Below are 14,569 nucleotides of genomic sequence, written 5' to 3' on the forward strand. Positions count from 1 at the left end.
AGTTGCGCGGGTCGGGAGCGGCGGCGGCGATGCGGTCGCGGCGCGGTGGCGGCGCGGTGGCGGCAGCAGCGCGGTGCCGGTGCCGGGGCCGGTTCCGAGCGCGTCTCCCGGCTCGGGGCGGGCGGAGGGTCCGCGGGGAGCGGCGGCGGCGGGGCCGGGGCGGGGCGGGGGGCGGGCCCGGGCGGTGGCGGCGGCGGCGGCGGGGCTGGGGCGGCTCAGAGCGCCCGGCTCCGCTCGCCTCCCGCTCCTGCGCCTGGCTCCGGCCGGCATGGCCGCTCCGCCGCGCCGCCGGGCCGCCGCTCCACCCCCGCCGCTGCCGCCGGTGCTGCCGCCGGTGCTGCCGCTGCTGCTGCTGCTGCTGCTGCCGCCGCCCGCGGTGCTGCTCGGCGGCGGGCCCGGCGCCGCGGCGTCGCGGGAGCCCCCCGGCCCCTGCCGGGTGAAGACGGTGACGGTGTCCACGCTGCCGGTGCTCCGCGAGAACGACATCAGCTGGAGCGGCGCCCCGCCGCCCGCCGCCGCCGCCGAGTCCCGCCTGCTGCTCTTCGTCCGCAGCGAGCTGCCCGGCCGCGTCGCCGTGCAGGACGATCTGGACAACACCGAGCTGCCCTTCTTCACCCTCGGTAGGCGCCCCAGCCGCTTCCCGCCCCGTCCCGTCCCGTCCCGCATCCCGCCCCGCCATCCCGGAGCATCCCCGAAGCATCCGACACCCGCCGAGCCGGCTCCGTGTCCGCCCTCCCCGCTCTCCGCGGGCAGCTCGATGTGTTTTGGGGCTTTCTAACCCTGCCCCTGTGCTGCATCCTGGTTTTTTGGGTTTATTGGTTTTTTTTCCTGCCTTTCCTGCCGGGGAGGGATTTTTTAGCAGGGCCTGAGGCTGGCGGCGCTGGCAGCCCCGGGAGGAGCGGAGCATTCCCCGGGAGGAGGAGAGCAACCCCGCGCAGGCTGCGAGTGATGGGGGCTGCCTCGTGTGCTCCAAGTTGAGCTCTGAGCCCTGAGGAGGTGCCGCTGAGCCTGGCAGAGCGGGAGGGGATGTTTTTTGTTGTGTTTTTTTCTTAGCCAGAGCCTGGTTTTATAAATGCTCCGTGTTAATTCTCGAGGCTCGCTCTCGCTTCACGCACAACTCCAGCGCCCGGGTCTGTGCGAACGCTGCAGACTTTCCTCCGCTCGCAGCTTTGTGGGGAGGGGGATGGGAATAGAAATAATTCTGTGGTCGTACTTGGGTCCTGATGCCGGATCCTGTTTTCTCGAGTGGGGTGCCCGAGCTGCCCCTTGTCACTTTTACCCATTTCTGTGCCGAAATCAGCCAGTCCCCCGGGAGAACTGCTCCGAATGTCACCTGGGCAGTGCAGTGTTTACTCTGCCAGGTCATCCAAGGGTTTTGGTTGATCTTTGCTTTATCCATCAGCTGTCCTGTTTTTCGGCATGCAAACCTAGGATAATCTGAGTAGCTGCTTAACTCGGGTCTCAGGTATCTCTTGACACACGGGATTGTGACTTCCAGCACATCTCTCTGTGTGTCTCAGGTGTGTCGAGGTGTGCCCATGTCCAGGCTCACTGGGGACAGCTGACCCCAAGTCCCTTCCCATGTTTCATGGAGTTATTCCCTTTCACTGGGTGCAATGAGCAGGGGTAGGAAATGCCTGTCTGTGTCCCCCAGTCCTGTCATTTTACCTTGTGTGAAGCTTTGCTGTAGCAAACGCCCTAATAAATAAGTTGGTGGTACTTCCTGAGGCTCTCGGGCTCCAGCTTTGCAGTTTCCTTAGACACGGTTGGTCAACTGCAAAAATCCGAAACAGACCACTAACAAAAGTGACAAATCAAAGGTTTGATGCAGTGGGAATGACGTTTACCATACCGTGGTTAAAAGTAACAAGAAGTTTCATGGTTCACTGAGTTAATTTTCAGATTAGAGTACAGTTTCTTCAGGGACTGGGTGTGAATTGCGCACTGATCTAAATATATCAGATAGCAGAGAAACCCCTCTGTGTGAGCTTAGATAATAGCTCAAGTTGAAGGAGAGAAATTTGTCTTGATAGATCAGAGGCACGATCTTGTATAGCAAATCCTATTTCTGTGAGTGCCTGCCAGTAAAGAGACCATGTCTTCATCTAAAAATTTCTTTTACTTGCCTGGCATATTGGTTATGTGTGCACTCATGAATATGAAGGATGTCTTGTGCAAATCTGTGGGGGTTTTCCTGCCCCTTCATGAACGGAAGACCCCAAAAGATCCCCTCCTGTTCCCTTGGACTCACAGGGGTCAGGCAGATTGGAAGACAAACGGAGGCTGTGCCCATGGTGGGATGGCTTCATCATGGTCCTGGAATTAATCAGTCTGTTGCCTCCAGAGAAGGTAAAACACTTGTCCTTCCCCAAGGTCTAGCTCATGAATTGCTGTGGATGTTCTGATATTTGAAATTTGTTGCATTTCTCCCCATCTCCTGGTGTGGCAACTGTCTCGCTCGCAGTTAACTCTTCTCTGGGTGAGGGCTGTGCAGGATTTCTGCTGGCTGGTTTTCCTAGAGCAGGAATTAAGGCTGTAGTTTTCTGTAGTGGTTTTTTTTTTTACCCTCTCCATCCTTTCCTAACTTCATTGATGGTTGGGAACCGGAGAGCAGCAGCTGCTGCCTCGTAATGGGCTCTTGGAGGTGAAAATCACGTTACATGCGGGAGGGCTTGGGAGAGAGGTGGGGACAGAGATTCTCTTTGGCAGAATCTTTGCAGGTCCTTATCTTTAGCTGATTTCTGATGATTGTGTCCCTCTGTGCGTGTTGCTGGACATGTTGAGTGGCTGTCTGGGCATGAGCTCAGGAGGACACGTAAGAGCCGACGTCCTGCCGGCTGCAAATGTGTTGAGGACTCTGAATGTCTTGGAGTGCAGGATCTTGCTGTGAGCAGAGATCACTTTCTGGCCTCAGCGGGGTAAGGATGGGGCAGGATGACCTCCTAAAGCACATAACTCAGGACAGCCAGCCCAACTGGCATCCTGGAGGAGTTTTTGAAAGGAAAAAAAGATTAAAAAAAGAAAAGGAAGCATAAAGCTGGCAGAGCTGAGACATGGTGCTGATGCTACTGATTCTGAAGTGAAATAAGTTGAGAAAAAAAATTGAGGCCACTCCGTTCTGCAGGGCTCAAAAGTCTCTCCAGGCCAGGAGGAGGAAAAGAATATGTTGCTTTTCTTGGTGGCAATGAGTTTAGGCAGCAAGGACTGTACTCCTGGGTCTGCTCAGCAAGTCCCAGCACTGCAGTGCTTCCTGAGCTGCTCCTCACTCCCTGGCATTTAAAGGAGGGTGGGTGATCTGTAGCTAAGGGATGGCAGGTGCCAGAGCCTTGGCTGCAGTGGTGTGAAACTCAAAGTCATGGAATCATCTAGGTTGGGAAAGATCTTTAAGATCTGTAAACCTAACACTGCCAAGTCCACCACTAAACCATGTCCTGAAGTGCCACATCCTCCAGGCAGATGCCCTGAATTGCTGGCTGGTACAAAGCACGTGGAGTGCTCTGTGTCCCTTTTTTTTAAAGGATTCCTCCTTCTAGGGAGGAAACAACTTTATCTGTTACCTGACTATATGAAATTAAATTCTCTGAAGTGCATAAAGCGAGAGCTTCCAGTGTAGCATCCCTGCCTGCGGGGCTGCCTGGTCTGCAGGAGCCACTGCATGGCTGAGACAGAGGAGAAATCAGCACTAGGAAACATCCACACAGCTCAGCTGGGCCCGTGGCACACTGGCAATATCAGGAGCAGCAGCATCAGCAGCAGCAGCAGCAGCTACTCATGGAAGGCAGGAGCCCACTAGGGGGTGGTGGGTACCCGGGGATGCTCCACAGCAGCTCCTGCTTTGTGTGTGCCCACAGGGTACCAGGGATTATCCACAGCCTCTCCTCTCTGTGTGCCCACAGGGTACAAGGATGCTGTACAGGAGGGTACCAGGGATGCTCCACAGGGTACCAGGGATGCTCCAGGGATGCTCCACAGCATCTCCTGCTCTGTGTGCCCACAGGGTACCAGGGATGCTCCACAACATTTCCTCTCTGTGTGCCCAGGAGGGTACTAGGGATGCTGCACAGGAGGGTACCAGGGATGCTCCACAGGGTGCCCAGGGATGCTCCACAGCAGCTCCTGCTCTGTGTGCCCACAGGGTACCAGGGATGCTGCACAGGAGGGTATCAGGGATGCTGCACAGGAGGGTACCAGGGATGCTTCATAGTATCTCCTCTCTGTGTGCCCAGGAGATGCTCCACATGAGGGTACCAGGGATGTTCCACAGGGTACCAGGGATGCTCCACAGCAGCTCCTCTCTCTGTACCCACAGGGTACCAGAGATGCTCCACAGGAGGGTACCTGGGGATGCTCCATTCTCTCCCTGTGTGCCCATGTGGCCATTTCAGGTTGCTGGACAGCACCTCCAGCTCTTTGTGCCTCAGCGGGCACCCGGCACCTGCAGGAAGGTGAGGAGCCCAGGCTGGGGGTGGTTTCATTCTCTCCCAACAAAGGCAGGAAACTTTGATTCTTTGCGCATCCCTCCTGGGCTGCAGTGGGGAGCTGCTGCAGAAACACCCACCCTGTGCTCGGTGTCCCTCCTGCAGTGGGGTGTCACAGCTTCTGTGTTTCCTACGCCTGGGTTTATTTTTTCCCCGCTGCGTTGGAGAGCAGAAGGATGCTTCTCCCACTACCCCCCAGTTACGTTACTATAAAATTACTCAGCAAAGCCCAGTGGTGGCAGGAAATGACAAATGTAGGTGCCACCAGTGCATTATGAATTGCTGTGCCTCCCCTTTCCTGAAAAAGCATCCTGCCCTTTCCTTAACCTTGGATACTAGTGATGCTCTGTGGCTTTTCCCCCCCTCTCTAATTCTCCTAGAGTTACCCTGCTGCAAACAGAGCAGCCTATCACTGACTCTATCCTTGCCCGGCGAGGTCTCTGTGAGGTGTGGATCCTGATTCAATCAGCAGCCATGTGTTCCCTGCAGAAGCTGCTCCACCACGGCGTAGCCTGCTCCGAGTGCAATCCAGGGAATGAGGCAGTTTGCTTCCGAGCTAATTTAGATGAGCTCTGTCTATGTGTGAGCAGCTTTATATAGAGGAGAGAGAAGGGAAGAGGCAGGCAGAGCAATTTTCACCACTGCTCTTACCCTGTAGTGGCTTACATAAGAACAGTTTACTACACACTTCTCATAAATGGCTTTAATGGATGCTGTTTGAGTGTCTGCAGTGCTTCACGAGGCTTTGTTTTGGTGGCTCTCACAAAGCAGGCTCGTGTGGCTGAATTCCTGGTGTCCCCCTGTGGCCCCTGTGTGTGGCTGATTGATGGTCGTCCCCTGCTCTTCCAGCTCATGAGTTCAGTGCCACTTTTATCTTCTTTCTCAACTCTTCCCAAAGTCATCTTGTAACTTGCACCTCTCCTCTGTAGGGCTGGAGTGTTGAGTCTTGAAGGAACACCTGGATGTGGAACTCAGGGCTCTGGGCTGGATGGTAGGGATCAGTCAGGGCTGGACTCAATTATTTTGGAGGCCTTTTCCACCCTTAATCATTCTGAGTTTCTATTAGTACATTAAAATAATGGAAAACACTCAGTTCCCTATGGGCTGATTGTATTTATTGCTGCTCCTAGAAAGGCTTGAGCAGGGTTTTGCCACCCTCATTTTGGTCACCAACTCCTGTTTGTGCAGAGCAGCTGGGGAGGCTGAAGGCTCACCTGGGGAGCCTGGGTGTGAGTGCAGCTTGCTGATGCTGCTGTTCAGAAGTGCCCTTCCCTGCTTTGGGCTGGCCTGTGGGGTTTGGAGCAGCATTGTGTGGGTGCCCAGTGTGCAGCCCCCATGGTCAGGGCTTGGCACCTAAACGTGGGGTCATCTCTGCAGAAAAGCAAAGTCTGATTTCTGCACCTCCCTTTGCATTTACTGCCTCCTGCTAGGCTTGAGATGCCTGGAGTATCAGCTCAGAGGTTGGGTTAATCAAGTGTTGGGGGTTTTTTGTTCTTTTGTGTGTTTTTTTTTTTCTTGTGTTTGTATTGTTTCTGTTCCCCAGCTAATCCAATGGCAAAAGAATCATATCTTCCACCCCAAAAGCCTCAGTGAGATGGTGTGGTGAGGATGAGACAGGTTGGTGGCACCCTGGGACAGCAGACCTGGTAATGGGGCTGCTTCCCTGCCCCTCCATTCCTATCCACAGCTGTGTGTGCTCTGGGGTCTGAGCAGGTCCCTGGTGGTGGGGGCTGCCTGGGGAGGGGGCAGGAAAGAGGAAAACCTTCTGGTAGTGATTTCTTCCCTTCCTTGTATTGCTGTTTGATTACTCCAGCTTTCCGAGATGTTGGATTTTATAGTTGGGAAGAGGAAGGAGAGCCCAGCTCAGGGTGGGGTTGTACTGAGAGGTAGATGAGGAAGTCTGCAAGCACTATAACCACCAGCAAGGCTGTAGGCAAAAAAACCCAGGAAAATGGGTCAGTCCTGAGGCCATCCCTTCCCTCCACAAAGGCAAGGTCGAGCATGGCTTGTCCAGCACAGCGGGGTGAGGACTTGACAAGGATTCTGCTTCATTTTGGGCATTTTCTGGGCTGATTATCCCAGTTAAAGCTGGGAATGTGTAGCTGAGTGCAGGCTGTGCTCGGGGAGCTGCTGCTTTCCAAGAGTACCCGCGTTGACCAGCTAGTGGCAACAGAAGATTAACTATGGATGGAGAGAGGAGCTGGTGCTGCAGCTGAGCTGCCACGGGGGGAGGCTGGAGGCTGGGGATCCCCCCTGCTCCCCCTTCCTCCCAGCTGATTCTCCATGACGTGCCAGAGGCTTTTGTTGCTCTTTTCCAGGAAGAAATAACGAGCTTTCATTCAGAATTATGCAGAGAGCTTGCAGTCCCCTGTGGGGAATGGGGTGGTGAGTGATATCCAGGTGCCACCACGCAGGTGGATGTGACCTCCCAAACTTGCTGCCTGTTCCCTCCTAAGCCCTAAAAGTGAGAATCTCAGCTGTGTGATGGGTGAGCCTTTGTGCTGCCTGGGTGACACGGTGCTGATGGGTGGTGTTGGCTGGCTGTGAGCAGGGCTGAGCCCTGGGGCTTTCCTGGTGTGACAGGAGCTCAGGCACAGGACAGGCTGGGACCACAGAGAACAGATTGATGCCACGTGTGGGAATGATGAGGTATTGATCTCATGCTCCTTTAACACATCTGCAGGTGCAGGTGGCTTGAGAAACACCTGCCATCACACCAAAATGATGTGTAGAGTGTGGGGCAGGCTGGTGTTGGAGCTGAAAGAAAAGATGTCTGGATTGATGCCTTTCATCATCTGAAATATCCACAGTGCCCAAGTGTCCTCCTCCTGTAGCAACCATTTGAAATGGAGGATGATGAAGCTTGGCCTGTGCTCCCATGGCTCCTGTGGGGTGTGTGATGGCATCGAGCAGGGATGGCTCTGGTGCATAACCAGCTCCTGGTGTGACAGGAGCTCAGGCACAGGGACAGGCTGGGACCACGGAGAACAGATTGATGCCACGTGTGGGAATGATGAGGTATTGATCTCATGCTTCTTTAACACCTTTGCAGGTGCAGGTGGCTTGAGAAACACCTGCCATCACACCAAAATGCCATGTGGAGTGTGGGGCAGGGTGGGCTGGAACTGAAAGAAAAGAAGATGTCTGGATTGATGCCTTTCATGACCTGAAATATCCACTGCACAGCCCGTGGCCAAGTGCCCTCCTCCTGTAGCAAGCATTTGAAATGGAGGGTGATGAACCTGTGCTCCCAGGCTGCTCCCCAGCCCTGCCCCACCTGTGGGTGTGTGATGGCATCGAGCAGGGATGGCTCTGGTGCATAACCAGCTTAAGAATGGGGCCACTTAAAAGAATTGAATGCTTGTGCTGCTGCTCGGGTCTCAGCTAATGCAGTTAAGGTTTCCAGTGGCCAGACAGCATGGAGACACTTAATGGTATTGAAGAAGCAGAATGGCATGCACAGGGGACGAGCAGGGATCTTGGCTGCCTGCATCTGCACTGGCTGGGAGAGGCTTTCTGGTTGTCTCCTGGGAAGGGGGAAAGTGGAGAAAAACATCACAGAGTTGTGGCCCATTGTCCCTTTGGGTGTCTTTCCCTGTTTGCTGTGTGAGAAGCAATGCTCTTGAGTGCTTCCAGTGTCCTGCTGCAGGTCAGGGGCAAGAAGGGATTCCTTGCAGGGGGAGGTTGGGCTGGGGGAAGATGGGGCAGACAAGATTTGGAGCCAGGGCTCTGTCTGTGGGGAGGGGGCAGAATCACCAGTTCCCTCTATTCCACGTTCTCTGCCCCCCACCACTCGGCACTCCTTTCTCTGTGCTTTCACCTCTCCTGTCTCAGTGCAAGACAAAGTCTGTAGGAAACCTCGACTGGCTTTGAAAGCAGCAGCAAAAGGGGAGAAATTTTCCATTAGCAGCATCAGCAGTATAAGAGATTTTTTCCCAGTCACCTGGTAACTGCTGTATTTAGGAAGATTACTGAGCTGATGGTGCTGCTCCCAGGCATATGCAAGGCACTGATCCTGTTAGGGGAGGGAGGCAGGGGGTGCTCACACACAGGGAGAGATGGGCTGCTAAAGGTCAGCTGTGCAGGGAGAGCCCCTCCTGTGCTGCACCATCTGCTCCCCCAGAGGAGGCAATGGCACAGAGGGGGCACTGCCAGCTGCACCCAGGGGCTGCAGAGGGGCAGGGAGGGGGGCACAGCAGGGCTGGGCAGGAACATCCTCCAGTGGAGGAGGGAATCGGGCTCCAGCCTGATTTGGGGCCAGCCTGGGGGTTTGGTGCATGGTGCCTTTCTTTTTGTGTGTGCTCACTGCAGAGGTGAGCCCATCCTCCCGTGGCTCCAGGTCTGTATAACAGGGTACAGACCATTCTGGGGAGCCCAGCCATCACCAAGCTGTGCTGGTGCCTTTGAGGCTTTGATTATTTTTCCTTTTTCCCCTCCCTTTTCTCTCTCCAGGGCAGCAGGGTGGCCTTGCCTGTGAATCCTGCCCTGTGTGAGCTGGGCTCACTGGCCACTCCTGGCTGCCCAGGCATTGCCCATCATGAGCTGGAATTCCCAAATGTGCCTGGGGCTTTCCCAAGGCCATTCACAGCCTGGATCCTCCCCTCTTTGCTCTCTGTGGTTCTTAAGCAATGTCCTTCCAAGGCAGCACAGCACATCCCTAACCTGTGGGATCAAGTGACAGAATATCAGAGCTGGCAACAGCACAGGAATGTTTGTGTTGCCTCAAGCCAAGTGCTCAGTACCATCAGCTTCCTGCTACAGTGCTGCTATGCTGGGAGCACGGGGTGGTGCTCCTGGATGGGGAACAGGGGTGGTCTGTGTGTGTGTGGGCAGGGAAGGGGGCTGGAGCAGAGTGTGTGTGTTCCCTGCAGCCCTGGACCAGGATCTGCTGCTGGCCAGGAAAGCCTCTTCCTCAGCTAACTCTTGCTGTGAATGTTGTTTTTGCTACCAGGGGGGCTGGTGAGGTAAAAGCTGGTGCCACTGATCTGGTGAATTGCTGGTGCAGGTGCCCCCAGAGCAAGGTCTGCTCTTCCAGGCAGGTTCCCACTCAGATGGGTTTCCTGGCATGCTGGGGCTCCCATGGCAGGAGCTGCTGTCCCCACCTCACTCTGTTGCTCAGCCCTGCCTTGCCCGGGCTGCTCCATGGGGTGAAGGGTGATGGAAACTCTTTACCTTGGCTGTCACCTGTGTGGTGGGCTCAGCTGGGGTGGGGGCCCTGGAGAACTTTGGGGGCTTATTGGGACATCCTGTTGTGTCCCTTTTCCTTCTACCCCCATCACATTTCTTCCATGTCCTTTCAACCTCCCATCTGTTTAAATTACAGAGGTCTAAACTCTTTTCTCCTGCCCTGCCCAGGGAATTCCTCCCAACCTTCTTGTTGCTGTCACACTCCTTGTTCCTCTACCTGAAATATCCTGGGAAATCTGGCCAGACAGAGGTGCCCAGGCAGAGCAAGGTGTTGGGCAGGTGATCCAAAAGGATCTGTATTCCCCATCTCCCTTCCATGCCATCCAAACTGGGCAGCCCTTGGTCAAGCTGTGTCCACAGCAAACTTCTCCCATTATCTTCTGTCTGGAGCAGATGTTCAGGGTGGGCAGCTCGGGGTATTCAAGGGGATTCCAGTGCTGGGTGCCACTTCATTAAGGCTGGCTCAGCTGATGGACCCTCACTGGGGGTGGCTTGGGACAGAAGGCTCTGAAGAAGGTCCAGCAGGAAAGGAGGGATTCTGCAGAGGAGCCAGTGACAGCAGTGGCATTTTGGGAAGCTGACAGGTATATTTGGGAGTCAGACATGCTGCAGGCTGAAAGCACATCCAGCAGAGGTGACGTTGGCCTTATCTGTGCAGGCTGCTGGCAGGGCGGTGGCTGCTCCTGCTGCTGCTGCTGCTTTCCCACTGGGGCTTTGGCATTTTTCCTCCCCCTCAGAGGGAAGGGAGGGCTGCAGGGGTGTGCATTTGTCACCTGAAGAGCCCCCGGGCTTGGGCTGAACTTTGTGTTCCAGCAATAAAACCGTGCTAGGAAATGTGTGCTGTAACAAAGCCCACGGATATAATACATCCGTATCATACTGTACCTTTCATCTTGAAGGATTCCCAAGGAGCTTTACAAACTCGGTGTGCTGCAGCCTGCCAGGGTGACTGAATGTTATCAGGAGCAGCGGCAGCCTAATCTCTGTGGTAGTATTTCCCCCCCTTGCAGGGGGAACTTTATGAAGTCTGGTCTCAGAGTAGCGCTGTGATGGTGTTTTCCTCTAAGCCCGAGTTTCTCAGGAGAAGCAGGCAAGCCCGTGTAGCTGTTTGTTATGCAAAACCACCAAAGAAATATTTTTTCCTGGGGCAGTAGGAGTGGGTGGGAATTACTTTCACACAGCTTCAACAGCTTTGCATCTTGACAGAAGAGGCATTCGCAGGGGAATGTGCCCTCCGTGCAGCCCCAGAGAGGGGAGGATAAAGTTTAAACGCTTGAGGAATTGCTTCTGGGCATTAGCAGGGTGGTAGGGTTCAGCTGACGGGGCAGTTCTTGGGAGGGAAACTCTCAATGTCTGCCTGAAATACTTGCTGTGTGAGTCTTTTGTCACCTAATACTCCCTCCTGTCTCTGCAGTCAGTCCTGGAGCCAGCTGATGGCTCAGCTCCAAATCCTGCAGCCTTTGGTAACATCTGTCTGTGGGGTGGGAGCATGGAAAGGTGATGCCTCCATCCCCCTGCTGCTCTCCACTTCCAGCTGGGGGTATTTTCACTGTTCCTGACTTACCTGGAGCTGTGGGAGGCATCTGAAGGTGCTGCCAATGGTTAGGCAGAGCCTAAAAATCCAAACTGAATGCAGGACCAGGGGCCCAAGCGGAGCTGTTGTCAGAGGCATATGCTTGAGGCACGGCGGGTAGCTGGAATCTATTTTGGTTTGGAGTGGTGCATATTTAGCCTGTTTTGTTTAGCAGTTTGTTTATGGGATGTATTTTCCCATTCTGTTGTAGCTCCCCAAATGTGTGCTATAAACAAAGTGTAAAATCAAAAGCAGCCTCTACGTGTTCCCATCAAGTGCATCACAGGGTGCGTGGTGCCTGCCAGCCTCAGGTCCCCTCTTCAGGAGGAGAAAATACACCAGTTAGGGAGGTGATCCTGTCAGGTCTGAGGATGGGAATTGCTGTGGGCACTGCTGGCATGGAGCAGAGATATCTCAAGAGCTCACCAGCCCTTTTTGTCCATTTGTTCTTGCTCCAAACCTTCCCAGGTTCATCCCCAAGGAGTGCAGGTGCTGGCTCCTGCTACTCCTTTAGCTTTGCTTGTTTGCCTGAGCCCCATTGAGGTCATAAAGAATGGGATGTGCTGTTGCCAGCACCATTCACAGATGCTGGACGTTAAGAAGCTTCAGAATTGATCGAGTTTCAAGCAGGCATTAGAGGTTTGTGGCTGTTCTTCCTGTAGCCATTGCAGTCACATCCCTTGTACTGGATGGTCCAGGTCCCCTCTTCAGGAGGAGAAAACACCACTGAGGGGGCTGATTCTGTCAGGTCTGAGGATGGGAATTGCTGTGGGCACTGCTGGCATGGAGCAGGGATGTCTCAGGAGCTCACCAGCCCTTTTGTCCATTTGTTCTTGCTCCAAACCTTCCCAAGCTCATCCCTGAGGAGTGCAGGTGTTGGCTCCTGCTGCTCCTTTAGCTTTGCTTGTTTCCCTGAGCCCCATTGAGGTCATAAAGAATGGGATGTGCTGTTGCCAGCATCATTTACAGATGTTGGATGTTAAGAACCTTCAGAATTGATTGAGTTTCAAGCAGGCATTAGATGTTTGTGGCTGTCCTTACTGTAGCCATTGCAGTCACATCCCTTGTACTGGATCCACAACTGTGTGTTCCTTGCTTTAATTTCCCTGAGCATGATCAGAAGGGCTGGAAGCACATTTCATCAAACACCAGCAGCCTTGCCTTTTAACACAATCCAAGGAGCCAGAGCTGCTGGAAGACACAAACTCCATGACATTGCTTTACATCTCCCAGCCCTTGCTGATGCCTCTGCTGGTGTTTGCTGCTCTCCCAGACCAGCAGTGCCATTGTCCCCTCTGTGTCCCTGGCTGAGGGAATCCATTATCAGGGGAATGGCAGCTGGGAGGGAGGGAGGTCAGGGATGCTGCCTGTAGGGGCTGCTCACAGCCAGCTCGGGGTCTTGCTGGAGCAGCAGTGAGCGCACCAGACACGCTGCTCCTCGTGTTACTCGATTTTATTCTGCGTTTGGAGAATTTTGGAGGATTTTATTCTGCCTTTGCTGCTCGGCTAACAAGCTGTTCCTTAATGTGCCATGGCCCAGAGGTGTGTGGGGACAGGGACAGGAGCTGGGATTTGGGCAGGACTGAGGCTCTGGGAGGGAACAAAAGGAACACTGGATGCCTAACAGTATATGTGTTTTTAAATGCTTTAACAAGGATATAATGACATAGAAATAGGGATAATAATGAACCTTTTTAGTTTTAGTTGGTTACACCTCTAAAACTACACTGTTATATTTTTTTTCAGAATATATAAGAAACTTGAGTCAAACAAATACATTCCACCAAGAAATCTCTATTCTAAATAGAAAAAAACAGTTACAAAAGTAATATAGATCATGGATTGCCATTCAGATCCTTATTTTTGCTTACCTGATAATAATGTTATATGAAGGAACTACACTAATTAAAACTAATTTCAGAACTGATGGACAGCCCATTGCCCTTTGAATTTTACATTAAAAGCTCTTTTAAAACAGGAATTTGGGCAACTTTTTTTCCTTTTCTTTCTTATTTTTTAATTTTTTCCCCCCAAAATACGAAATTATGTGTTTCTATCACAGAAAATTCTGTGCTTCCTATAATACATGGCCTGTTTATCTGGTAGTTGGAGATCTACAGGGGGGGATGCTGCTGGCCTCAAGGATTCTGCCAAGCTCGGATTTTTCTCCCCAGGAGTGCTGCCTGAAATCCTGTGTGCTGCCCAAAACTGTGTGTGCTGAAGGAAGCATCCTCTTCTGCCTGGGCTTGCTTTTTAAAGACTGTTGTAAAACCTTTTCCTTCCCTGGTGATGAAGGGTTTTACAGCGTGTTGCAATGAGCCACTTAAAAGCAAAACAGGAGGGAAAAAATCCTGTTTGCAACACTCCTCCTGCCTGAGCTGCCATGCTGTGAGATATGGGGTGGTTGTAGGGGATGCTGCAGGAGAGCTGAGCCTTGTGAGAGCCTGTTCCTTCCTGAACAATCCATTGGTGTTTCTCCTGGGGCATCTCCCAGCTGCATTTCCTCCCCAAAATCATGTTTCCCACTGCTCAAAGGCTTCTCTGGTTTGAGATGTGCTTTAAGTCATGTAAAGCCAAATTTTACTAGGCTGTGGTTTCAAAGCTTTTCTCCAGCAGAAATGGTGCAAATTTACCCGTGGATACCGTGCCCACAGCTGCAGCAGGTCTGAGGTCACCTCCTGGGAAAGGCATTTCAAACCCCCCTAGATCTCCTGGGCCCTGTTCTGGCAGCAGAGAGGTTTGGGTTAGGAAGGAAGGTGATATTTTTGCCGTGGCTCAAAAAGCAAAGGCATTTCAGTGGATTCTGGGCCGTGGGTTTTAATCGCTGCTTGTTTTGATCATCTCTCTACTAAACTGCTCTGGATGTGCCTAAGGGCAAACAAGCAGGTGTTAATGTTGATATTCTGCTCATTTTTTTGCTATTGTTGGGTGTGGGGAAGAGCTTAGATGGTAGGAAAGCTGTTGGTTGGAATGATGCTGCTCTCAGCCGTGGTACCAGGACAGGTGAGACCTGGTGAGAGGAGACCAGGGCAGGACCTGGCTGGGAACAGGAGGAGCCTTGAACTGGCTGCCAATGGCTCTGCAGCTTCTCCAGGCTCTCCTTCTTCCAGCTCTGCAAATATTTGCAGCAATTAGGGGACTGCTCAGGGATGTTTTTATTCCTGGCATGAACTGAAATAGAGGGAGAGGTTGGGCGGGTGGAGTGGTCTCACAGTGGGCAGCATGATCTACCTTGTCCAGCAGTCTCTGCTGTGGTGGCAGGGGTGAGGAACAGGACACAGGTCTTTGAAACATCCCTGGAGCTGTTCTTTACCATGCTGTGGCCCCAAGA

General features: G+C 53.2%; 1 protein-coding gene across 1 annotated transcript in view; it reads left to right on the forward strand.

Moving 5' to 3' along the window:
- Positions 1-236: 236 nt before the first annotated feature.
- Positions 237-14,569, forward strand: part of ASTN2 (astrotactin 2) — a 354,980-nt gene continuing 340,647 nt past the window's right edge. Inside the window, exon 1 of the mRNA XM_064728027.1 lies at positions 237-620. Within this exon, the coding sequence (XP_064584097.1) occupies positions 269-620 (352 nt within the window). The 5' untranslated portion in view covers positions 237-268. The remainder of the gene's footprint in view (positions 621-14,569) is intronic.

The sequence above is a fragment of the Zonotrichia leucophrys genome, chromosome 17, assembly GCF_028769735.1.
Source record: "Zonotrichia leucophrys gambelii isolate GWCS_2022_RI chromosome 17, RI_Zleu_2.0, whole genome shotgun sequence".
Classification (NCBI taxonomy): Eukaryota; Metazoa; Chordata; class Aves; order Passeriformes; family Passerellidae; genus Zonotrichia; species Zonotrichia leucophrys.